This window comes from Equus przewalskii, chromosome 28 (assembly GCF_037783145.1).
Source record: "Equus przewalskii isolate Varuska chromosome 28, EquPr2, whole genome shotgun sequence".
Taxonomy (NCBI): domain Eukaryota; kingdom Metazoa; phylum Chordata; class Mammalia; order Perissodactyla; family Equidae; genus Equus; species Equus przewalskii.
Genome location: NC_091858.1, coordinates 5,356,677 through 5,383,900, shown reverse-complemented (window position 1 = coordinate 5,383,900; position 27,224 = coordinate 5,356,677). Strand labels below are relative to the sequence as shown.

The following is a 27,224-nucleotide window of genomic DNA, read 5'->3' as shown; positions in this document are numbered from 1 at the left end:
ATCTCCATAATATATAAAGAACTCACACAACTCAACAAAAAAACCTCAAACACCCCAATCAAAAAATGGGCAGAGGAGATGAACAGACATTTCTCCAAAGAAGACATATAGATGGCCAATAGGCACATGAAAAGATGTTCATCATCACTGATCATCAGGGAAATGCAAATCAAAACTACACTAAGATATCACCTTACACCCATTAAAATGGCAAAAATAACCAAAACAGAAAGTAACAAGTGTTGGAGAGGTTGTGGAGAAAAAGGATCCGTCATACACTGATGCTGGGAGTGCAAACTGGTGCAGCCACTGTGGAAAACAGTATGGAGATTTCTCAAAAATTAAAAATAGAAATACCATATGACCCAGCCATCCCACTAGTGGGTATCTATCCAAAGAGCTTGAAGTCAGCAATTCCAAAAGTCCCATGCACCCCAATGTTCATTGCAGCATTATTTACAATAGCTAAGGTGTGGAAGCAACCTAAATGCCCAACAACCGATGATTGGATAAAGAAGATATGGTGTATATATATAAATACAATGGACTACTACACAGCCATCAAAAAAATAAAATCATCCCATTCACAACAACATGGATGGACCTTGAGGGAAGTATGTTAAGTGAAATAAGCCAGATAGAGAAGGACAATCTTTGTATGACTCCACTCATATGAGGAATTTAAACATGTGCTCAAAGAGAGCAGATTAGTGGCTACCAGGGGAAAGGGGAGGTGCGTAGTGGGCACAAAGGGTGAAGGGGTGCACCTACAACACGACTGACAAACAATAATGTACAACTGAAATTTCACAAGATTGTAAACTATCATAAAGCCAATTAAAAAAAACCTCAATTGGCAAAGTTTTCAGAAGAATTTACTCTCTCATAGACAAAAGCTCTTCCACTAGTGCTCCTTAATCTTAGGTCTACACATTTTGGGAAACATTGGTTGTCTCCTTTTGAAATAATAATGGGACAGCCTATGCAATTAGATGAGGAAATATATGAACAAACTTTGCATAAGAGAGATATACTAAATTACTATCAGGGTCTCATTGAAATACTTAATAGAAATGAAAGAGTTTGTAACTGGTTTTTTTCACATAGAGCTCCCAGACCTTAGGGATCATGGACCATAACCTGGAGAATTTATTCATCAGAAGATGCATCAAATAAAAGATTCTTTGCAAACCTGTTGGAAAGGACCATACCAGGATGAGAAGAAGATGGCATTGATTGTAGACAGCTGTCCCAAGACTCTGGACCAGGCCTGTATGCCCAACATTATATCCCCTCATTTAAACCTTTGTTATGCTTAAACTGTATGCCTATTTTATAATTGTTCCATTTAAGCTTTCAAAATACTATCATACTTAAAGAACATGATTTATTTGGAACAGACTGGTCTTGAAGGCTAGGCATTTATCAGGTGGGTTCTAATGGAACTCAGTGATTATGTAGAAAATATCTCTGGCCTTGGCTACTGCCTGGATGGCTAAAACGCTGCACCCTGAGTTTCCCTTGGAAGCAGGGAAGGAGTTACACTGAGCTAACACCTGTTGCCAATCTCCCTCTCATTAAGGCCAAATGGGCTCATTCAGTGTTCCACTGGAATGGCCACCAAGTGGCTATATTTGTTGCTTCTTTGGCGCTAGAAGATGTCATTATCACATGTGGAAGCCCTGACTAAATTTACTCAAAAAGCTCTTAATGATAATCAAGCAGGAATAGCCTTATTAAATACTGAAATGTCTTTAACGAAAAAGGCTGTCCTTAAAAATAGAATGGCTTTAGATATTTTAATTGCATCCCAAGGTGGTACATATGCAATCACTCAAACTGAATGCTGTGCTTTTATATGTGATGAATCTTCCAGTGTGTCATCTCTGCTAAAGCACAAGAATAAACAGGTGAATGCCTTAAGCAGTCCTACACCCAGTCTTGATTTGTTTGGTTGGCTCCTTTCCAGTATCAGTTCCCTTTTTTGATCCAGCTTGAAATTCCTATTTCTATTATTTCTTGGAATTCTTGTACTGGTTATAATATTCCAACTAATTGCTGTTTTCTTTACTCAGTGTTGTATGACTGGGGGCATACATGCTAGACTAATGGTTGCTTGGCAACTTGAGATAGTTGATTGATCTTACAATCCTGGATGAATTTCCTTTTCTGATAAGCACTTTGCCTAAGATCTCACTTTAAACGAATATTTTCAAATACATTGAGTTATTATCATTGTTACTGTACTTGTTCTATAATTGTGAACAATCTAAACATAAGGAGTCATAGAAAAGCACATGTACAATGTTTGTGCCACAATCTAAAATTAATTGAAAGTTATATAACCTATGAAATGCTTCCTTTGTTACCTCCATGTGTGTCTGACTATATACACCCAACGTGGACAACTTGCCAAATAAATGAGATAAAAGCCTAGCACCAAGAGACACGATGGACCCAGGGCAGACAGAAACCACTCTGGCACCAAAGAACAATATTTTGATCATCAATGCTTTCTATCAAAAGATTATAGATCAGAAGAGGAAAAATGATAAACAAATGGCAAGCAATAGGATATATTGGAGTACATGAGGATGCCATTTGGTGTAAAACTAATTTGGCCTGACCTTGTTTTTACAAAAGGGCCTGACATGGACATTGAGCATGCATTGTGTACCTGTTTTAAGCATTTGCTTTGTTCCCAGTACAAGAACAAATGCCCTTAAGATAAAGATGCCACTTCCCCCACATTGGCATGTCCCTAAGGATAAGCATCTTTCCCTAGGCTAGAAATTGATTGCTGAAATCATCCTGTGACCACCCAGCTTGAGACAACAGACCTGCTACCTGTTGTGTTTGTCAAGAGAGCAGACCTGCTACCTGCTGTGTGAGTCACTTACTGGCTAAGTGATCTCAGGACTGTTGTAAAAGGGGCATTCCAATCACATGCAATACATGCTCTTTGATGGTATATAACGACTCTGTACACCCCACTTCTTTGGTGCCCTTCCTCCCTTGGGGAAGCAAGGTCCCTGGTTAGCCCTCAGATCTGGCTCATAATAAACTCACCACAATTTTGATTTATAGATTGATTTTGGATTATTTATGTCAACATTTCCAAAGTATAGTTTTACAGGATATAGAGTTTTTGACTAAAAGTTTTTTCTTTCAACATCTGGGTATTTTATTTCAGTGACGTCTGCTCTCCATTATTTCTGATGAGTGGTCACCCATTAATCATCATCAATTAATAATTAATTAATTTTACCCTATATATGATGAATTATTTTTCTCTTGCTGCTGACAAGACCTTATCTTTGTCTTTCATATCAGGAGCTCTCTATTCTATGTCTGGATGTGTATCTCTATTTGTTTATTTTAGTGGAGTATATTGGTGGATTTGTGGAAGATTCATCACATTTGATAAGTTTTCATCCATTCTTTCTTCTAATATTCTTTTTGCCCCTTTCTCTCTCCTCTCCTTCTGGTATTACCATTATGTACACACAGGTATATGTAGGTATACTCAATGTTGGCCAACTGGTCTCTGAGGATCTCCTCATTTTTCATTTATTTCTCAGTCTGATTCAATCTTCTTTTAGAATAGAAAATTACTATGGATGTATCTTAAATCCCCAGGTTTTTTTTTTTCTTTTGCAATCTCAAATCATCTTTTTATCCCTCTAGTGATTTTTTCAATTCTGGTTTTGTACTTTTCTACTCCAAAATTGGATAAGGTTCTTGTTTATAATTTCTATCTTTTTACTGAGGTTCTCTATTTGTTGTCATTATCTTCACACTTTCCTTCAATTTTTAACCTTGATTCTTTTTATTCCTTTGAATATTTATAAAAGCTGCTTTGAAATCTTCACCTGCTTAATCCAACAACTGGGAACACTCATTGATTATATAGTCTCACTTTTTGTTCCTGAGAAATTGACACAATTTGCTTATTTGCATATACTTATTTTTTCCCTGAATACTGGAAATCCAAAATAATATATCATAGTAATTCTGGATTTTCATTTATTCCTTCTGAGAAATTTTTTTTTGTTGCTGCCATTTTATTTCATTATTTTAGTCACTTTCCTGGACTAAATTTGCAACAACTTTCTACTCTGGAAAGTATGGCTGCTGTATATGTTCAGTTTAAAAAAATTTTTTTCTTCTGTTTAATTTTAAGTTTAGCTTTGTCAGGGTCATCCTTGTGTCTTCAGTTTAGTTTTCAGTCAAGGATTAATCAGAGGTTGTGCACAAATACTTGTCTTGCCTTTCTGTTACTGGATTTTTTTGTGTGGGAAGGACATTCAAATTTCAGGTCATTTTCAAGTTTGGCCTGGATTTTACTTTCCATTCGAATCTCTTGCATCTTTTCTGTGTTGTGCACAGGCTCCATCAGTTGAGGATGCATTGATGGATGTGTGGTGGGTTAGGCCTGCCCTGGTATCTTTTCTTAGCATTTGCAGTCTCCAGTCACCATGGAATGCACTGAGAGTGCATTATTCCTCTTATGACTGTCTCATCTCCTGACACTCCCTATTAAATGCATGGCTATTTCCTGGTTTGTTTTTTGTTCTAAAAGGCCTTCTATCTCAGTTTAGCAAGGCAGTAAGTCCTTGTGTTCTCCTGACAAAGTGATTGCTATAGTAATTGACAATAATACAACAAATCAAGTAATCCCCTTTCCTCTCACCCACCCTGAAGCAGTGGCAGCAAAGCTAATGGATTTTACACCTTGCTGTGTTCGGGTTGAATTACCATGTTGACAGAGCTGTGACAAAAGAGATAGAAGCATCCTCAGGGAAGGAAGCTACACTCATTTTCTTGTTAAATGAGGTAGTTTTTATGAATAAACACTTTTTAATCTGGTTTTTGTTGATTTCCAGAGTACTGAAATGGTGGTGTTTGACAGTTTTTGTCCACCTTTTTAGTTGCTTTTAGGGGAAAGGTTTTGTTGACCTCTTCCTTCCATATTGCAGGATATCAGAGGTTTATCTCAAGCTATTTTAAATTTTTTAATTTATCGTTGGTTTTCAGAAGCTTGATTGTAATTTTCCTAGTTGTAAATTTCTTTATATTTATCTTGCTTGAGTTTCACTTAGCTTCTTGTATTTAAATTTAAATGTTGGGTGTTTTTATCTTGTTTAGGAAACGTGGGGTCATTATTTTTTCAAATATCTTTTCTGTACACTTTTCTATATTTTTCCCTTTCATCTGAAACTCGCATTACACATATGAAATAATGGTAGATACTGTCTCACAAACATACAATGATGAATCTCATGTGTTTCTCTTATCTCAAAGATCATTGTCCTATACCATAACCTGGTAGCAAATACCTCATATAATTTTCTAGTGTTATTCTGTCATGGCAAGAAGCAGAAGTCTTTGTGACTACTTCTTTTTATTGTCTTTCAAGAATTAGAAGTAATCTCAGAAATTATGTCTCTGAAATACTGTTGCTTCCTGAAGTTATATTCAAATCTCTTATCTCATCTCACATAAAATATATACATTTTTACCATTCCATGAATTACATTAATTATAAATTAACTGTAAGGTAAGGATTACCAATTATTGATGCCCTTACTTAGTTGAAAACATTATTATCAAATTCCCATGAATTACCATAGACGGCTTCACATGAACTCTTTCACAGGTAACCCAAACTCTATCCAAAATTAAGTTCACTATCTTCATGCTTGGTCCATCTTCTGATTCTTTTACTCCAATATGGATATATCATCATTACCCATTCTTCTCCATGTGCCAAATACAACGTATCATCATGCCTTATTCATTGTTGCTCACAAATATTTGATATTATGTAGCAGCTTATTTATCTCCTTTTTTGTTGTTTACTTTGGGCTCTTATAATTAAAGCTTTTGGTTTCCAGGTAATTTACTTTCATTCAGACTCACAATATAAAACTCATTCTCCACATTGCTGCTTGAGTGGTCTTCTATGGGGATCTCAATTTTATTGCCTTACCAGACACTTGATAACATGTTTGTGGAGGGGATGTATTAATGAATGAAAGAGTAATTGAATCAATGAATAGCCTATGACACTTGTCTTCATCCATGAGAACAAGAGAATACATAAATATGTATTCCATCAGTCAAAATATGATTTACTATTGTTTCCTAATAAATACATACATTTATATTTTGCCACATTTTTTCCAAATTTCATTCAGAATAAACACTTTATCCTACAGTTGTTTTTTTAAATAACTTACAAAGCTTTTAATGATATGGAATGCAAATCATTTATGCAATATTTATTCTCCCATATTTGAATTTGTTTTGAATTCATCCTATAACATTTATTGAAACTTGAGTACTATATTCTAACTTATTTAACTAAGTTGATTAAAACTGAGTGTCTCTGAGAAAATCTCATTACAAATATTGTGTACCATCAGTTTAATTAAAGCCACTATTCAAGATAACTTTTAACTACTTAGGAGATCATTAAACTTTTGACTTGGCAGTATATTTCTTTAATTATTTCATAAAATAACATTTTATTTTGTTTCAAAAGTTTAATTTCTACTCACCAGATTTCTGAACATTTCCATCATCAATACTTCCCCCTGGTGAATCAATCTGAAATTCACAATCTGGAGGCTTATAACCAGGAAAGCAATGACAATTACCCAAATTATTACATATCTGAAAGAGAAAAACAATAATTATTATAAATCATGTTAGTCTTTACATCTTAGAAATAAATACTTAATTTCCAAAGAATAAAATCACAATTTTTCTAGGTTTATTAATACTATATGAGAAATAGGTGAGAAAAAGTAGTGAAAATTTTGACAACATAATGGTCAAGGAGAAAATCATGAACTATGTGATAGTATATTTCTGGCCTCTATATATTGACTTCGATAAGTACTTTGTCTTCCCTCATCATTTTTTAATAAATGGGATTCAATAAAATTATGGCCATTATATTCACAAAAGACAGCATGTCATTGGTTGAATTTAGAATTTTTCACAAATATTATCTCATTTAGTTATTGTGAATATATTGGCTGTCACCACTTCCACATTTCCTATTTATGCACTTTAATTTCTATATAAAATATTGCAATAAAATTACTATTAATTGACTTAGTCACTTTAATTTCTTAACCTAGCCCTTTTCTCAAAATTTGTTACTATTGATCAAAGATTTGTATTTCATTTTTGTGAACATATTTTCCAAAGTGAAATAATACTGAAGTAAAAAGTATTAAAAATAGACAATAAAATGAAGCTTTATGATAAGCTTGCATTTCAAACAGTTTACATCTGTGGAGTTTACATGTTATTTGTGCTTTTACATTTCAATAGTTTAGTATTAATTTTCATTTTATAGTAAACCAAATAAGTAATATTTTGTAAATTGAAACATTTAAAATGCACAGAACTAAAAGAGTCCTCACCCACTAATGAAGTCCCACTCCCCACTGCTAAGCATTTTCTTCATTTCATTCATATGTACATATGTAAACATGTGTACCCACACCACAAACACATGTAAACAGACATGCACGGGGTTTTGCCAAACTAATATCAATAATGTTATACCATGAACTTATTCCCATTTCTATATTTATAAATATAGGAATGGAATATTTTTAAAAGTAGACATAATGTTCAATAATATAGATATTTCCTTAAGTTCTGCTATAGATATTGTTTCCTGTACATTTACATTCATACTGCTAAGTTGATTGTTTAAAGTTTATTAAAATTTTTAAACCTACTTTCCCTACACATCAAAAGTGATTTCAATAAAATGAGTTTGAATTATAGCCTTGAATTCCATAAGTTACTCTTATGTTTTATATATACATACCTCTACTTTAGGATATATAGTGCACTGGCCATAAACATGTTAATATAAAGCTTTGAAATTAGGATGGGAATGTCATTTATTTATCATTTAAACCTAATCCATAATTGTTTCCCCTTCCTTAATTTACAATATCTAAGCAACATAAGAAAACAGAGGATACTGTCACTGTATTTTGACTATTCATGAAAGAATATCGTCCACTAGAGCAGAAGCAATAACTGAATAAATAATATTATACAAATTTTCCTAGATGAAGAATGACTTGATATTTCAGACTGGATGTGTGACTCTTTAATGGGAAAAATGAAACAAAAAACAAACTTTAGACACTTGTCAGCAACATTTCTAGGCTCAAAAAAAACAAAGAAAAATAGTCTTACAACATTCTGCCCAAAGGAAGGAGAATTAACCTAACATAACTTTCCTCTCCAACAGCACCAAAAGCAACAGGACAGCACAACAGATTTTACAAAGTTTTGGGAGAGGTCAAGTGAAATTTAATAATCCTGTGACAACAAAGAGATCTTATATGTTCAAGGGCAAAATTTTTGCATTGTTGATATGCAAGGTCTCTAAATATGTATCTACCACATACATTTTCTCTCTACGTTTTGAAAAAAAGAGTATTATTCCAGTACCCTACCCCTTCCATTAAAGTAGGAGAACAATGTCATGTTAGAAAGAACACTTTATCTAGAATATCAAATCTAAATAGATTATAATATCCTTTACAACGTATTTTTTAGAAAAAATTAACGTAATGCATAGAATCTCTCAGGGACCACCAAGTCAAAGTAGCTACACAAAACACAGAAGTTAGAGACAAAAAGCAAAGAGTATGTAAAAGTACAAAAATGAGACAGACTTAATTGTGTGTGCAAGGAGCCATAGTCTTTTTTTTTAAGTTTTGTATAAGGATAGAGGAAAAAAGATATAAGAAAAACTGCCAAAATGGCAAGGTAACAAGTGACAAAAAAAAGCTATACCAGCGAATTTTCTTTGTATTTGGGCAAGGCAGGGCAAAGGAAGAAATTAAAAATGATTCATCAAAAAGTGAGGAAATGTATAAAGGGGAACTACAAGAAATAAATAGTATACAATGTAAGGAACAAAAGAAAGAATATTAATAAAAGACCACAATTATCACGATGGACTAAATAGTGAAAATTAGGAACTAGACCAACATACGTATAACAAAATACAAACGAGAATGTATCAATTATGCACATACCAGAAATCATGATAATTTTTGTGAACACTTATTACAGACTTAAACACTAAAATGATAAACATAAGACATATGAGCACATATAAGTTTTAGTCAATGAATTTGAAAATATGGATAGAATTTTTTAAATAAAATACATTTTAAATAAAATACATTTTTAAATAAAATACAAATAAGCAACTCCTGCCACAGGAGAAATTTTAACCTAATTTTTTTGTGAGAGAATTGCTTTGTGAACATGATATCTTCATATCACATTTTTGTGCTTAATTTGTCACATACATTTTTTGATCCAGAAATACAAATGATAATCTGCAAAATTTCCAATGTGGCAATTGAAAATAAAATAAAATTTTTGTACATCCATTTAAAATTTCTGACAACTGAAATTATATTTTAAGCTTTAAACAGTATTCTTTTTATTTATATATTTTAATAAAAATGATATGTATTTAACATGTACAACATTAAGATCTGATAAAAACATTAATAGTGAAATTATTTTTACAGTCAAAATAGTGAAATGATTATTATAGTAAAGCTAATTAACATATCTATTCAGATAGTTGCCATTTTTCTATGAGTGATGACTGCACCTGAAATCTACTCTCTTGGCATATTTTCAGAGTTTAATACAATATCATTAAGTATAGTCATCATGCCTGTATATTAGATCTCTAGAGTTATTAATCCTACATAATTGCAACTTTGTACACTTTGACCAGCATCTCAGTGTATTCAACCACAGCCTCCATCTCTGGTAACCACCGTTCTGCTCCCAGCATTCTACTCTCTCCTTCAGTGACTTTGACTTTATTTTGAGATTCCACATAAAAGTGAGGTAATACAGTATTTGTCTTTCTCTGTCTGGCTTATTTTTCTTTGCATAATATCTTACAGATTTATCCATGTCGTCCCAAATAGCAGGCTCTCCTTTCTCATGGCTGAATTATATTCTATTGTGTGTGTATGTATGTGTGTGTATATATACATCTCACATTGTTTTCCATTCAGGCATCAACAAACACTTGAGTTATTTCCAAAACTTGGCCATTGTAAATAATGTTGCAATGAACATGGGAATTTCTTCAAGATTCTGATTTCATTTACTTTGAATATACAACCAAAAGTGAGACTCATAGATAATATGCTGTTTTATTATTATTTTTGAGGAATCTCTATACTTTTTTCTATAGTAACTAATAATTTACATTCCCACCAACAGTGAACAAGGGTTACCTTTAAGCCATATCCTCGTCAACACTTATTATCTTTTCCCTGTTTGATATCAGATATTCTAACAGATGTGAGGTGATATCTCATGTGATTTTGATTTGCATTTCTCTGATGATTAGTGATATTGAAGACGTTTTCATCTATGTGTTTGTCATTTGTAAGTCTTCTTCTGTGACATGTCTACTCAGGTCCTTTGCCTATTTTTTAAATTGTGTTATTTGTTTTCTTGCTACTGGAGTCTGAGTTCCTTAGATATTTTGGATATTAATTCCTTATCAAAAGCATACTTTGCAAATATTTTCTCCCATAATGTAGGTAGTCTCTTCACTCTGTTCTAAAAAAGAGAGTCTTACTAGTAAAAGTTGTGTACATATGATGAATCAAAAAGAATACCACTACCATAATTGCCAACCTGTCACAATTAATGAGATTTCTGAACAACCTCATGCTCATAAAATTGGACAGGAATTGTAAATGATAGAGCTGTAAGTTAACTCTATCAATTGAAAATAAAAGACTTGCCTATCTGTTGAGATGTCACTAGAAAATAAATAGAGCTTCTCCTGGATTCAGTTAAGATTTTACTTGACAATTTAATTACTGTTAAAGAGTTTTTCTTTTCAAAAATTTCAGTTGAATTTTTCAGAGAAAAATCCAAATTATAGACATTTTATCTTATTTCATTCTTTTATGTATGCCATATTTCACAGTGAAAAACTTTATTGAATGAAAAAATACATCCAAAAAGTCTAAGTAAAGTAAAAATAGAATCTGATAATAGATTAAGAAAAAAATTGTATCCAATAAAACAAAGCATCAGTAACCTACAAGGGGCCAGCTCCATTGCTGAGTGGTTAAGTTTGTGCACTCCACTTCTATGGCCAGTTTTGATCTTGGGCACATAGCTATGCACTGCTCATCAAGCCAGGCTGTGACAGCATCCCACATAGAAGAACTAGAGCAACTTGCAACTAGGATATACAGCTATGTACTGGGGCTTTGAGGAGAAAGGGGGAAAAAAGAGGATGATTGGCAACAGATGTTAGCTCAGGACCAATCTTCCTAAAAAAAAAAAAAGGTGGTCTTTTAAAAAAAAAAACCTTACAATCCATAACTTTGTTTTTAGATTTTATGAAAAATATTTAGGCTGAAGACATAAAACAGTTAATTGAACAAAGGAAAGAAAAAGATCACCCCAACAATTGTAGCTATAGACAATAAAAAACAAAATATGAAAATGTAGCTGTCTTGTTTGTTAACAGCCCATAGAAAATTAAATGGAGAAAGGAAAGTATCTTCAATAAATGGTGTTTGGTAAACTGGACAGCCACATGCAAAAGAATGAAAGTAGACCATTATCTTACACCATACACAAAAATTAAGTCAAATAGATTAAAGACTTGAATGTAAGACCAGAAACCATGAAACGTCTACAAGAAAATATAGGCAGTACACTCTTCAACATCAGTCTTAGCAGCATATTTTCAAGTACCATGTCTGACCGGGCAAGGGAAACAGTAGAAAAAATAAACAAATGGTAATACAGCAAACTAAAAAGCTTCTGCACAGCAAAGGAAACCATCAACAAAAAGAAAAGACAAGCTAACAATTGGGAGAAGATATTTACAAACTATATAACTGATAAGACGTTAATATCCAAACTATATAAAGAACTTATACAATCCAACAACCACAAAACTAACAACCTCATTTAAAAATGGGCAAAAGATCTGAACAGACATTTCTACAAAGAAGCTATACAGATGGCCAAAAGGCACACGAAAAGATGTTCAACATCACTAATTATAAGGGAAATGCAAATCAAAACTACAATGAGATATCACCTCGTGCCCATCAGAATGGCTATAATTAACAAGACAAGTAATTACAAAGGTTTGAGAGGATGTAGAGAAAAGGAAACTCTCATACACTGGTAGTGGGAGGGCAATGTGGTGCAGCCACTATGGAAAACAGTCTGGAGATTCCTCCAAAAATTAGGAATAGAACTACCACATGATCCAGCTATTCCACCGCTGGGTATTTATCCAAAAAACATGAAAACAGAAGTGAGTAAAGATGTACGCACCCTTATGTTCACTGCAGTGTTGTTCACAATAGACGAGACTTGGAAGCAACCTAGGTCTCTATCAGTGAGCAGTGGATAAAGAAGATGTGGTACATAGACACAATGTAATACTACTCAGCCATAAAAAGTGATGAAATCTGGCCATTTGTGATGGACCTTGAGGGTATTATGTTAAGCAAAATAAGTCAGAGAGAGAAAGTCAAATACTGTCTGATCTCACTCATAAAGAGAAGATAAAAACAACAACAACAAAAATTCATAGAGACAGAGTTTGGATTGGTGGTTACCAGAGGGGATGGGGAGGGAGGAGGGCAAAAAGGATGATTAGACACATATATATGGTGATGGATTGTAATTAGTCTTTTGGTGGTGAACATGATGTAATCTACACTGAAATCGAGATATGATGATGTATACCTGAACTTTATGTAATGTTACAACCCATTGTTACTGCAATAATAAAATACAAAGGATTTATAAAATTGAAAACAGTAATTTGGTGAATTTGGAATCATTCTTATAATGATACTGTATCATACACTTATTTTCTTTTAGGAAAATAATTTTTAGAAAACCAAAATTATAAATTTTAAGAAATTAAAATTGAATGTAAAAGTAACTTATATTACTAGATTAACACAGGTAAGCAGTTGAGAAGAAATAAAAGGTTTTTTGCACGGGAGTACTTTTCCTATTAGGAACCTCTTTATAAGAACAATCACAAAATTCTCTAACATGTCCACATGATTTTTTGATTTTGTTGTTGAGGAAGATTGTCCTCAGGTATACATCATCATATCTCGATTTCAGTGTAGATTACATCATGTTCACCACCAAAAGACTAATTACAATCCATCACCATATATATGTGTCTAATCATCCTTTTTGCCCTCCTCCCTCCCCATCCCCTCTGGTAACCACCAATCCAAACTCTGTCTCTATGAATTTTTGTTGTTGTTGTTTTTATCTTCTCTTTATGAGTGAGATCAGACAGTATTTGACTTTCTCTCTCTGACTTATTTTGCTTAACATAATACCCTCAAGGTCCATCACAAATGGCCAGATTTCATTGAGCTAACATTTGTGCCAGTCTTCCTCTATTTTTTATGTGGGACACCACAGCATGTCTTGATGAGTGCTGCAAGTCTGTGCCTGGGATCTGAACCTGCAAAGCCCACATTGCCAAAGTGAAGCAATTAATCTTAACCACTATGCAACTTGGCCAGCCCCAGCAACATTTTATTTAAGTATACTCTTTGTAAAATATTATACAGTCATAAATTTCAATTATAAAGAGTATGAGGAAGAATGAAATATGTTAATATAAGTAGAACATACATTTATTTGCATAAGAAAAGAAAAAATGTTTTCCATTTAAACATGTTACTAGTTCATAAGTTGTAGGTACTTAGAATAAATTCAATACACATATAGTACAATTTGTTTAATAGTGCTTGACTTAGCTTAGCTGATCTTTATGTTAGTTAGCTATTCCTAAGCAAGGTCAATTTAAAAGTAACTTGGACTCTCAATTCTTCAAAACAGGATAAATTTTTACTTTGAATTACCCACAAAAATAACATTCAATTTAGAAATTCAAAAAGAAAAGTTACTTACCCCATTCCCTTTGCATTTTGTAGTGGCATTGCAGTTATATCCCATTAAATGAACTCCTTTGCAGGTTTTATTTACACAATACTAAAATGAAACGTACAAAAAAAACCCAAAAATGATTTCATAATCATTCACAAATTTGTTATAATATGAGAAAATAATTAACCTTTTGTTATATATGCATAAGAAATGATCAAGTTGAGGGTTTTTTTTTCCATGTTACTCTGATTCTGCTAGAAAGATTCTGGAATTCCAATATAAAAATCAATCATGATAAATTTAAGAAAAAAACCTCTAAGGGTGTTAGCCTTGACGTGGTTTATCTAATGATGTCATATAATTTTTGTTTGACACAATTCGGAATTGAATTGAGAATACTTATCAGGGGAGGTTTCTATATTATGTTGATGTTCTTTTATGAATAATTGGTTGGATAATTGTTAATGATTTTTCTCCTCAAAAATTGGAACATAATTCATTAATTTTGGGTTTCAAATATAAGTTAATATTTTGGATTATAAATCAGCATGAATCATTATTACAATATTGATCAGAATAACCTGGCAAGAGAACTATTTTAACTTCATTTTTATCCGTTGTAAAATCCTTGTTATGTTAAACTGGGAAATTCCGTGGTAATTAATCATCTGGATATGTGCCTTTTTGCCTTATTTGCCTTTTTATATTTTATTAACTGCCCTTCTAGCTTGTGTTCTTTTGTTTTCTTAAAAAATATTCGCATCATATATGATTAAATCATTTAACTATGAAGATATCAAATGAAAATGAAAATTAGCATTTTGGAATTATTTCCTCGAAATTAACACACAGTCAATAAGTAAATGATATCGCCTATGCCAGCCCACTATTACCCCTTCTCTTCAACATAATATTGGAAGTTCTAGCCAGAACAATTAGGCAAGAAAAATAAATAAAAGGTATAAAAATTGTACAGGTAGAAGTAAGATTATCTCTACTTGCAGATGACATGATCTCATTTGTAGAAAACTCAAAATACTCCAGACACAATAAAAGCCTGTTAGAACAAATCAATGAGTACAGTAAGGTTGCAGGATAAAATATTAACACACAAAAATCAAATGTATTTCTTCTTTGTTGTGTGAGGAAGATTGGCTCTGAGCTAACATCTGTTGCCAATCATTCTCTTTTTGTCCAATGAAGATTGCTGCTGAGCTAACATCTGTGCCCATCTTCCTCTATTTTTGTGTGTGGGACACTGCCACAGCATGAGTTGGTGAGATGTGTCTACGTCTGCACCTGGAATCCAAACCTATGAAGCCACAGCTGCCAAAGCGGAGTGCACAACTCAATGGATATGCCAGTAGGCCAGCCCCTCAAATGCATTTCCTTTCAGTAACAAAGAACATTCTAAAAAGGAAATTAAGGAAACAATTCCATTTACAATAGCATCAATTATTATTACCAAGCAAACTTAGCCAAGGAGACAAAAGGTGTATACTTTGAAAACAACAACAAATACTAAGAAAAAAAAAAAAGGAAGATATAAATAAATAGAAAGATATCCTGTGTTCATAGACTGGAAGGCATAATATTATTAAAATGTCAATACTGCCCAAAGCAATCTACAGATTCAATGCAATCTCTATCAAAATTCTATTGACGCTTCTTTTACAGAAAAACAGAAAAATCCATCCTAAAATTTATGTAGAATCTCAAGAGACTTCAAATAGCCAAACAATCTTTAAAAAGAACAGGAGGACCCACACTTCCTGATTTCCAAACTTACTACAAAGTTACAGCAGTGAAAACAATGTAGTCTTGGCAAAAATTCAGACATATTGACCAACGGAATAGATTAGAAAGCCAGAAATACACATTCACACATATGGTCAAATGATTTTCAATAAGGCCGTTTTCCTTTTAATGGGAAAAGACAGTCTTTTCAACAAATGGTGATGGGAAAACTGTATATCCACAGGCGAAAGAATCAAATTATACCCTTATCTTACACCATAGACAAAAATTTACTCAAAATGATCAAAGACCTAAACATAAAAGCTGAAACTATGAAACTCTTAGAAGACATAGAAATTTCATAACGTTAATTTAGAAATGATTTCTTGGATAGGTTACCAAAATCATAGACAACAACAAAAAAATGTATACACTGGACTTTATGAAAATTCAAAAGACCTTTTTTGTTTTGAGGAAGATTAACCCTGAGCTAACTGCTGCCAATCCTCCTCTTTTTTCTGAGGAAGACTGGCCCTGAGCTAACATCCACGCCCATCTCCTCTACTTTTTGGGACGCCTGCCACAGGATAGCGTGCCAAGCAGTGTCATTTACACACCCGGGATCCCAACCCGCGGACCCAGGGATGCTGAACTGGAACATGTGAACTTAACTGCTGAGCCACTGGCCGGCCCCTAAAAAGACTTTTATATGTTAAAAGACACTATCAAGAGACTGAAAGGCAACCCAAAAATGAAAGAAAATATTAACAAATCATATATGTGATAAGAGATTAATACCCAGAGTATATACAGAATTTCTAAAACTCAATAGCATCACACACTGATGTTCACTGAAAATGTGCAATGGATACGAATACACATTTCTCTAAAGAAGATATATGGATGGCCAACGAGTATGTGAAAAATGTTCAACGTTATTAATCATTCAGAAAATAAGAATTAAAAACACAATGAGATACCACCTTACACCTGTCAGGATAGCTGTTGACAAAACAAAGACAAAAGAAAAAAAAACCCAGAAAATAAGTGTTAGTGAGGATGTGGACAAATTGGAACTTTTGTAGATTACTGGTGGGAATGTAAAATGGTACAATCACTGTGAAAAACAGAATAGTTGGTCCTTCAAAAGTTAAACATATAATTACCATAGGATCCAGCAAATCCATGTTTAGGTATATACCCAAATAATTAAAGGCAGGGGCTTGAAGAGGTATTTGTACACCAATGTTCATAGCAAAAGGTCCATTGACAGATAAATGAATAAACAAAATGTGGGATATACATACTATGGAATATTGACCCAGCCTTTAAAAAAATGAAGTACCGATACATGCTGCAACATGGGTGAACCTTGAAAACAATATGCTAAGTGAAATAAAGCAGCCACAAAAGGACAAATATCCCATGACTCCACTAAATAAGGTACCTGGAGTAGTCAAATTCATAGAGTTACAAAGTAGACTAGTGGTCGTTGAGGGGAGAGAGAAATGAGGAGTTATTGCTTAATGGATATAGAGTTTCAGTTTGTGAGGATGAAAAAGTTCCAGAGATGGACAGTGATGGTGGTCGCACAACAATGTGAATGTACTTAATGCCACTCAATCATACACTCTAAAACAGTAAATTGTAAATTTTACATTACGTATATTTTACCAAACATGAAAGTAAAAAAAATTGTACATGCCATGTGAAAATGATAAATTGTATAAATTAGACAAATGAATGTATAGGGAGATAGGAAATTAACACTAAGTTCATTGATTATTATTCTAACTGCCATTTCTCACTGGATTTTAGACACGATCTTAAGTTGTACATTGCTAATCAATATAAGAAAATGAGGACAGGAGACATCTCATCAAGATGGCAGCATAGGAAGACTCTGAAATCATCTCCTCGCATGAACACAACCATGTTACAACTATTTTTGGAAGAATTACTCTGGATAGAAAGCTGAAAACTGGATAAAAAGAACCCCCACGACAAGGGACAGTCCTGACTAAGGTGGAAGAGGCAGAAATTCCTTCTGGAGAGAAAAAAACCCACCTTCAGGAGAAGCAGAGTTTCTCAGATGGCCAGGTGGGAGCCACCCTAACGTACGCAGCCCTCTCTGGAGGAGCAAAGCCCTGAGCGGGGGCCTGATACTACTGTAAGCATCCTTCAGTCTCAGCACAACTGAGAGGAGGGTTTTACTATCTGGCTTTGCTGGCTATTAACTGCAGCAGGTAATACCCCCCAAAAAGCTATTGGACAAAAGCCAAAAATACCGGGGTTTTAAAGGGCCCAGTCACAAACTCATCCCTCTCAGCAAACTAAAATCACCAGAAAGAAGGCTGACAGTCTTTTGGTGAAAAGAGACTCACCTGGTAGGCTCTCAGTGCATCTTGGTGAGAGGAGAGACCTCTCCAGGGACTGAGAAATTGGTGATGGCCATTGTTGTGACCTAGTCGAGGCATGCTGACAGAGACCCCAGTAGATGCCAGTGAAGTTCTTCCTCTGGCTTGTTAGCCCAGGGGTATGCCACACCCACTATAATGCAGATTTAATCTAGTTCAGCCAGAGCAGGCAGCCTGCCCTAGGGACCAGCCCCACACAAAAGCAAGCCCTCAGGCTATTCATCAACCTGCATCGACTGAGTGCCTTGGTTCTCTACAGGCAGGCAAGTGTGTCTGATTCTGGGGGGAAGGGCCTGTGTGAGGACCAGGTGAACTGTAAGGGGCAATGTTGGAGAGGTGGGGACCTCTGCAGTGGGCCATTGGGATACATTCAATGGGGTTGGGAAGTGTGCACAGACCAGCACTGGGTTGACAGTGTGTGTGGACCTGTGGGAGATGAGTCCTATCAGTGGCAGAAGAACTGTGCTTCACAAATAGTCATAAAAAAGATCAGCTCCCCCTTCCAAAGCCTGAAACCATTGAGTGCTTTCATGCCTAGGGCCAGCCCCACTCAGCTGCACTCCTAAGAGAACTGACAACAGCCTCATAGACCTGAGGCCTTAGCAACTGCAAGCCCCTGAGCCTAGCAACCAGCTACACTGGGTACCTGCCCAATTAACAGGAAAATGGCAACAGAAGTATGCAGTTAGACCTTGTAGCAAGCTGGGCTGAGGCTCCCCAAACCAGTTTTACAAACAACTGGCAAGGGAGAGAAAGACTAGACTCCCTGGGCACCTGCATTAGCAGCAACCCTGTCATAGCAGAAGGACACAACTAGCCCTCAAAGGGTTCACTCCTGGATCATTTGGACTGGTGATGAGAGGGAAGCACACTGCTGGGCCTCAAAAGGTATCTATTACATAAGGCCACTTCCCCAAGATGAGAAGACACAGCCGACTCACCTAATACATAGTTATAAGCACAGAAGAGGAGGCATAATGAGGAGACAAAGGAATGCATTCCAAACTAAGGAACAAGACAAAACCCTAGAAAAAGGACTAAATGAAAGAGAAATAAGCCACCTACCTGACAAAGAGTTCAAACAAAAACTCATAAGGATGCTGACAGATATAGGGAGAAGAATGGATGAACACAGTGAGCTCATCAACAAAGAACTGGAAAATATCAAGAAGAACAGATCATAAATGAACAATACAATATAGGAAATAAATAATTGACTTGAGGGACTCAATAGCAAAGTAGGTGATATAGAACGGATCAGCGAGCTAGAAGAAAGACTAGAGGAAATCACCCAAGCTGAACAGATAAAAGAAAAAAAATAGAATGAGAACAGTCTAAGGGAACTCTGGGACAATATCAAGCACACTAACATTTGTATTATAGGTGTTGCAGAAGGAAAAGAGAGAGAGAAAGGGGCACAAAATCTATTTAAAGAAATCATAGCTGAAAGTTTTCCTAACCTAAGGAAGGAAACAGACATTCAAGTACAGGAAAGACAGAGAGCTCCAAACAAGATACACCCAAAGAGGCCCACACCAAGACATATTGTAATCAAAATGTCCAAAATTAAAGAGAGAGAATCCTAAAAGCAGCAAGAGAAAGGCAACAAGTGACATACAAAAGAAAGCCCATAATGCTATCAGCAGACTTCTCAGCTGAGACTCTACAAGTGAGAAGAGAATGGCATGACATATGTAAAGTGCTGAAAGGAAAAAATCTATAGCTAAGAATACTCTATCCAGCAAGGTTGTCATTCAGAAAGGAAGGAGAGATAAAGAGCTTCCCAGACAAGCAAAAATTAAAGGACTTTATCACCAAGAAACTAGTTCTAAAAGAAATGCTAAAGGGACTTATTTAAGTGGGAAAGCGATGACCACATATAGGGATAAAAAAATATCAAAAAAGACCCCCCCCCAAAAAAAACAGGTAATAAAATCACTGGTAAAGGTAAAAATATAGTAAATGTAGCAGATCAAACACCTGTGAAGACAACATGAAGGTTAAAAGAAAATGAACTAAAATTACCTATTTCAAAGAAAGAGGGTAATGGATAGACACACACAAAACAAGAGATTAGATATGATTTCGAAAACACAAAATGTGAGAGGAGGGAGTGAAAAAGTAGAGCTTTTAGAAAGAGGTCAAACTAAAGAGTCAATCAACTTAATATAGATTGCTATATATATAGAATATTATATAGGATCCTCATGGTAATCACAAACCAGAAACCTATAATAAGTAAGACAAAAGAAATCAAACATATTACTAAAGAAAGAATCAAACCACAAGAGAAGAGTGCAAAAGAAAAAGAAAGGAACAGACAAGAACTACTAAAACATCCAGAAAAAAAGTAACAAAATAGCAATAAATGCATTTTTATCAATAGCTACTCTAAAGGTCAATGGACTAAATGCTCCAATCAAAAGTCATAGGGTGGCCAATTGGATAAAAAACAAGACCCATATATATGCTGCATACAAGAGACACACTTCAGACCTAAAGACACTCATAAACTGAAAGTGAAAGGATGGAAAAATATATTCTATGCAAATGGCAAAGAAAAGAAAGTGGGGATAGCAATACTTATATCAGACAAAATAGACTTTAAAACAAAAAATGTAATAAAAGACAAAGACAGCACTACATAATGATAAAGGGAACAATCCAATAAGAAAACATAACACTTGTAAATATCTAAGCACTCAACATAGAAGCACATAAATATATAAATCAATTATTAACGGACATAAAAGAGGAAACAGACAGTAACACAGTAAGAGTACGGGACTTTAACACTCCAATTACACCAATGGATAGATCATCCAAACAGAAGATCAATATGGAAACACTGGCCTTAAAGGACACATTTAACTAAATGCACTTTGAACATATATATAGAACATTCCATCCAAAAACCACAGAATACACATTCTTTTCAAATGCACATGGAACATTCTCCAGGATTGATCACATATTAGGCCACAAAACAAGTCTCAATAAATTTAAGAAGATTGAAATAATATCATGCATCTTTTCTGACCACAAAGGTATGAAATTAGAAATCAATTACAAGAAGAAAAGCCACAAAAATGTGGAGATTGAACAAAATGCTACTGAACAGTGATTGGGTCAATGAAGAAATCAAAGCAGAAATAAAAAAATTCCTGGAGACAAATGAAAATGAAAATACAATATGTCAAAATCTGTGGGGATACAGCAAAAGTGGTTCTAAGAAGGAAGTTTATAGCAATTCAGGCCTACCTCAACAAAGAAGAAAAATCCCAAATAAACAATCTAACAGCACATCTAAAGGAACAGGACAAAGAAGAACAAACAAAGCCCCAAATCAGCAGAAGGAATAAAATATTAAATATCAGAGCAGAAATAAAGGAAATAGAGACTAAAAAACAATAGAAAAAATTAATGAAACTAAGAGATGGTTCTTTGAAAAGATAAACAAAGTTGACAAACCCTTAGCTGGACTCCCCAGGAAAATAAGAGAGAAGGCTCAAATAAATAAAATCAGAAATGAAAGAGGAGAAATTGCAATGGACACCTCAGAAATACAAAAGATAATGAGAGAATACTAGCAAAAGCCACATGCCAACAAATTGGATAATCTAGAAGAAATGGATAAATTCTTGGAAACATACTATCTTCCAAAACTGGACCAAGCAGAAGTAGAGAATTTGAAGAGACCAATTGCCAGTAAAGTGATCGAAACAGCAATCAAAACTTCTCAAAAAATAAAAGTCCAGGACCAGATGGCTTCCCTGGTGAATTCTGCCAAACATTCAAAGAAGACTTAATACCTATCCTTCTCAAACTCTTCCAAAAAATTGAAGAGGAGGGGAGGCTTCCTAACTCATTCAACAAAGCCAACATTATTCTGGTAAAAAAAAAAAAAAAAAAACCAGACAAGGACAACACAAAAAAAGAAAATTACAGGCCAATATCACTGATGAACACTGATGCAAAAATCCCCAACAAAATCCTAGCACATCGAAGAATACAACAATACATTCAAAAGATCATAGACCATGATTGGGTGGGATTCATTCCAGGGATGCAGGGATGGTTCAACATCCACAAGTCTATCAACATGATACACCACATTAACAAAATGAAGAATAAAAATCACATGATCATATCTATAGATGCAGAGAAAGCATTTGACAAGATACAGCATCCATTTATGATAAAAACTCTAAATAAAACGGGTATAGAAGGAAAATACCTCAACAGAATACAGGCCATATATGACAACCCACAACAAATATTCTCAATGGAGAAAAACTGAAAGCTATCCCTCTAAGAACAGGAATCAGACAAGGATGTACACTTTCACCACTCTTATTTATCATAGTATTGGAAGTTCTATTGAGATCAATCATGCAAGAAAAAGAAATAAAAGGGATCCAAATTGGAAAAGAATTGAAACTGACACTCTTTCTAGACCACATGATTTTATGTATAGAAAACTCTAACGAATCCACTAAAAAACTTTTAGAAATAATAAACGAATATATTCAAGTCGCAGGATATAAAACCAAGATACAAAAAAGGTTGCATTTTCTATACATGAACCACGAAGTAGCAGAAAGGAAAATTAAGAATACACTCTCATTTAAAATTGCCACAAAAAATATAAAATACATAGGAATAAGCTAACCAAAGAGGTGAAAGATCTCTACACTAAAAATTATAAAACATTGTTGACAGAAATTAGAGAAGATGCAAAGAAATGGAAAGATATTCTGTGCTCTGGGACTGGAATAATTAACATCATTAAAATGTCCATACTTCCTAAAGCAATCTATAGATTTGATGCAATCTCTATCAAATTGCAAAAAAATTTTTCACAGAAATAGAACAAAGAATCCTAAAATTTATATGGAAAAACACAAGACCCCGAATAGCCAAAGGATTTCTGAGAAAAAAGAACAAAGCCAGAGGTAGGACATTCCCTGATTTCAAAATATATTACAAAGCCATAGTAAACAAAACAGCATGGTACTGGCACAAAAACAGACACACAGATCAATGGAACAGAATCGAGAGCCCAGAAATAAACCCACACTTTTAGGGACAGCTAATATTTGACAAGGGACCCAAGAGCATATGATGGAGAAAGGAGAGTCTCTTCAATAAATGGTGTTGGGAAAACAAGACAGCCACATGCAAAAGGATGACAGTAGACCATTATCTTAACACCATGCACAGAAATCAACTCAAAATGGATTAAAGACTTGAATGTAAGATCTGAAACCATGAAACTTCTATGAGAAAACATAGGCAGTATGCTGTTTAACATTGGTCTTAGCGGCATATTTTCAAGTACCATGTCTGACCAGGCAAGGGAAACAAAAGAAAAAATGAACAAATGGGGCAACATCAAACAAAACAGCTTCTGCACAGCAAAGGAAACCATCAAGAAAATGAAAAGACATCCTAACAATTGGGAGAAAATATTTGCAAACCATATAGCAGATAAGGGGTTAATATCCAAAATGTACAAAAATCTCATACATCTCTACAACATAAAAACAACAACCCAATTAAAAAATGGGCAAAAGATCTGAACAGAGATTTTTCCAAAGAAGATATATGGATGGCCAACAGGCATATGAAAAGATGTTCAACATCATTAGCTCTCAGGGAAATGCAAATCAAAACTACAATGAGGTATCACCTCACTCCAGTCAGAATGGCTATGATCAATAAGACAGGAACCAACAAGAGTTGGAGACGATGTGAACAGAAGGGAATTGTTGTACACTGCTGGTGGGAGTGCAAACTGGTGTAGTCACTATGGAAAGCAGTATGGAGTATCCTCAGAAAATTAAGAATAGGTCTACCATATAATCCAACCTTCCACTCCTGGGTATTTATCCAAAGAACCTGAAAACACAAATGCCTAAAGATACATGCACCCCTATGTTCATTGAAGTATTATTCACAATAGCAAAGACTTGAAAGCAACCTAGGTGCCCATGAAGTGAATGGATAAAGAAGATGTGGTATATATACATAACAGAATACTACTCAACCATAAGAAATGCTGAAATCCAGCCATTTGTGAAAACATGGATGGACCTTGAGGGTATTATGCTAAGTGAAATAAGTCATGGGAGAAAGTCAAATACTGTATGATCTCACTCATAAGTAGAAGATAAAAACAACGACAAACAAACACATGGCAACACAGATTGGTTTGGCAGTTACCATAAGGGAAGTGGGGAGGGGAGAGGGTAAAAGGGGTGATCAGGCTCAGATGTGTATTGATGGACTATAAGTAGTTTTTGGGTGGTGAACACGATGCAATCTACACAGAATTCCAAATATATTACGATGTACATCTGAAAACTATATCATGTTATAATCCAATGTTACTGCAATAAAAAATTTTTTTTAATGGAAAAATGAAAAAAAATTAAAAACACAATGAGAACAAATAATGTATCATAAATAATTTTGGAAACATAAAAAACATACCATATATGACACTTTAATGACACCACCAACTTCTCATTAATATTGTATAGAAATGTTCTCAATATTTGTGATATTTTATTGTCATATTCTGAGTAGCACAAGAATTTTCCATATACAGACACAAGAGACAACAAAGGCATTTCAATAATACCTTAACTTTATATTACACTGTATACAAATATTGTAATTGAACATGCTAGACTTCATATCCTGGATTCCTGCAATCCACTTTGGAAGGCTAGTTGGATAAGAAATACTTCTATTAAAAAATAAGAATCTCAATTTTTTAAAAAAGAAATCAGTATCTTCCACATCCTGTGATAAAGCCACTCTTTGCTGCATTTCAGCACACTGCCCTTATACTGCTGGCTCACTATGTGTGTCAAGCAGAGTTATGGAAGAATACTTTTAATCAAATAATACACCACAAATGATGTACAATAACTCGTAGTTTTACAAAGAAATTTGTTTGCACAGAGTTATGATTTTTATGCATTTTTAAGAGGAAAATATGAATCAAAAATATTGAGAGTCTGAAAATATTTTCCTTAAATAATCAATGCTCTTATTTGTATGGGAGAAATTGTAGTCATTTAACAACAAAGAAAATAAGCACTAGCCATTTGAGAAGTGAAAAATAATACTTTAACCAAAATATCAATATATTTCACACATCCAAATATAATTTTCCTACAATAATATAACACACATCGTTACCACTGTAACATTTCTCATCCAGCTTAGTTAAAAATGAGACCCAGTCATCAGTGGAATCTCGGAATAACAGAGGTGCTGAGCACTTTTAAGTATCCTAGATTGTTATGATGAAAGTCTCTGGCAATTTTGAACAATTTTCCAAAATTCTCCAAAATTTAATCACTTGTGCTTCCAAATCGCTATCAGGCTACATTAGATAACATGGACTAAGGGAAAATTTACTATCTTCAGAAACTCTAGTTTTTCTTATAAATCTAGACAACTCAAATGCCATCAGTGAACTCCCACATATTGGTTTTTAGATGATTTGGATAAAATAGAACTATAATTCCAAAGAAAACATTGCATGGTCATATCAATAGACATAGCAAAAGCATCTGATAAAATTCAACACCTATTCATGATAAAAAAAAAACAAAAACAAACAACTCAGCAAACAAGGAATAGAAAACAACTTCCTTAACTGGCTAAGGATCATCTTGAAAACATACAGCTAACATAATATTTGATGGTGGATGACTGAATGCTTTCCCCTAAGATCAGGAAGATGGCAAGGGTGTCCATTCTCACAACTCTTATTCAACATAATATGTGAAATTCTAGCCAGTTCAATAAGGAAAGGAAAACAAATAAAAAACATATAGACTATAAAGAAAAAAAATATGATATGATTGTAAGCATCCAAAATCCTAAGAAATCTACAAAAAAGCTCTAGAACTAATAAAAGTTCAGCAAGCTTTCAGACACAAGTTCAACTCACAAAAATCACCTTTCTGTATACTAACAACAAACATGTGAAAAGGTGAAAATAAAAACACAACACCGTTATACCTACTCCAAAGTGAATAAAATACTTAGATATAAATCTAACAAAAGATGTATGGGATCTATATCCTGAAAATTATAAAATGCTCATAAAAAATCAATGACTACCTAAATAATTGAAGAAGCTTACCATATCCAAGGATTGGAAGATTCAATATAGTAAAGATATCAGTTCTTTCCAAATTGAACTATACTTTTAACATAATCCTTATTAAAATTCCAGAAAAGTCTTTTTGTAGTCATACACAAGTTTACTCTAAAATTTATATAAAAAGATACCTAGAATAGCTAAAACAATTTTGAAAAAGGAAAATTCAATGGGAAGAATCACTCTGCCTGCTATTAAGGGTTACTACATTGTGAAGTAATCAAGAAAATATGGTATCAGTGGATGGATAGACATGTAAATCTATTTAACAGAGTAGACGATCTAAAAATATGCCCACAAAAACATACCTAATTTATTTTTGACAAAGGTACAAAAAAAGGAACCTCAACTTAAGCCTCACACCTTATAAAAGAGTTAAGTTAAAATGGAATAAAGACTTAAATGTAAAACACAATATTATACATTTTTAGAAAAAAAAATTAAAACATGGGATAATATCTCCATGACTTAGGGCCACATGAAGAGTTATTAAACTTGACACCAAAAGTATGATCTATAAGAGGAAAAGATGCTGTACTGGACGCTAGAAAAATTTAAGAGCTTTTGCTCTGTGAAACTCTGTGAAGAAGATGAAAACACAAGCTACAGAATAGGAGAAAACTATTTGCAACCTTGAGTGTAGGATATATAAAAATTAAAAGTCAGCATTGAATAAAAGGCACCTATTAGAAAATTTGCAAAAGATGTGAGTAAGCATTTCACTGAGGAGGATATATTGATAGTATACAAGCACTTGAAAAGATTTTGAATATAATTAACCATTAGACAAATGCAAATTAAAAGCACCAATATCAGTACATACATATCAAAATAGCAGAAAGCAAAAATAGTGATAGCCCCAAATACTGGTGAGGATATGGAGAAAC

The 27,224-nt window shown here is 34.0% G+C and overlaps 1 protein-coding gene across 8 annotated transcripts in view; it reads right to left on the bottom strand.

The window, feature by feature from the left end:
* LOC103543289 (disintegrin and metalloproteinase domain-containing protein 18-like) overlaps window positions 1-27,224 on the bottom strand; it is a 466,882-nt gene that overhangs the window by 54,488 nt on the left and 385,170 nt on the right. For all 8 annotated transcript variants that reach the window (XM_070598809.1, XM_070598814.1, XM_070598808.1 and 5 more), the window contains 2 exons: window positions 14,023-14,103; window positions 6,564-6,678 (listed from right to left, as the gene is read on the bottom strand). In XM_070598809.1, the coding sequence (XP_070454910.1) occupies window positions 6,564-6,678; window positions 14,023-14,103 (196 nt within the window). The remainder of the gene's footprint in view (window positions 1-6,563; window positions 6,679-14,022; window positions 14,104-27,224) is intronic.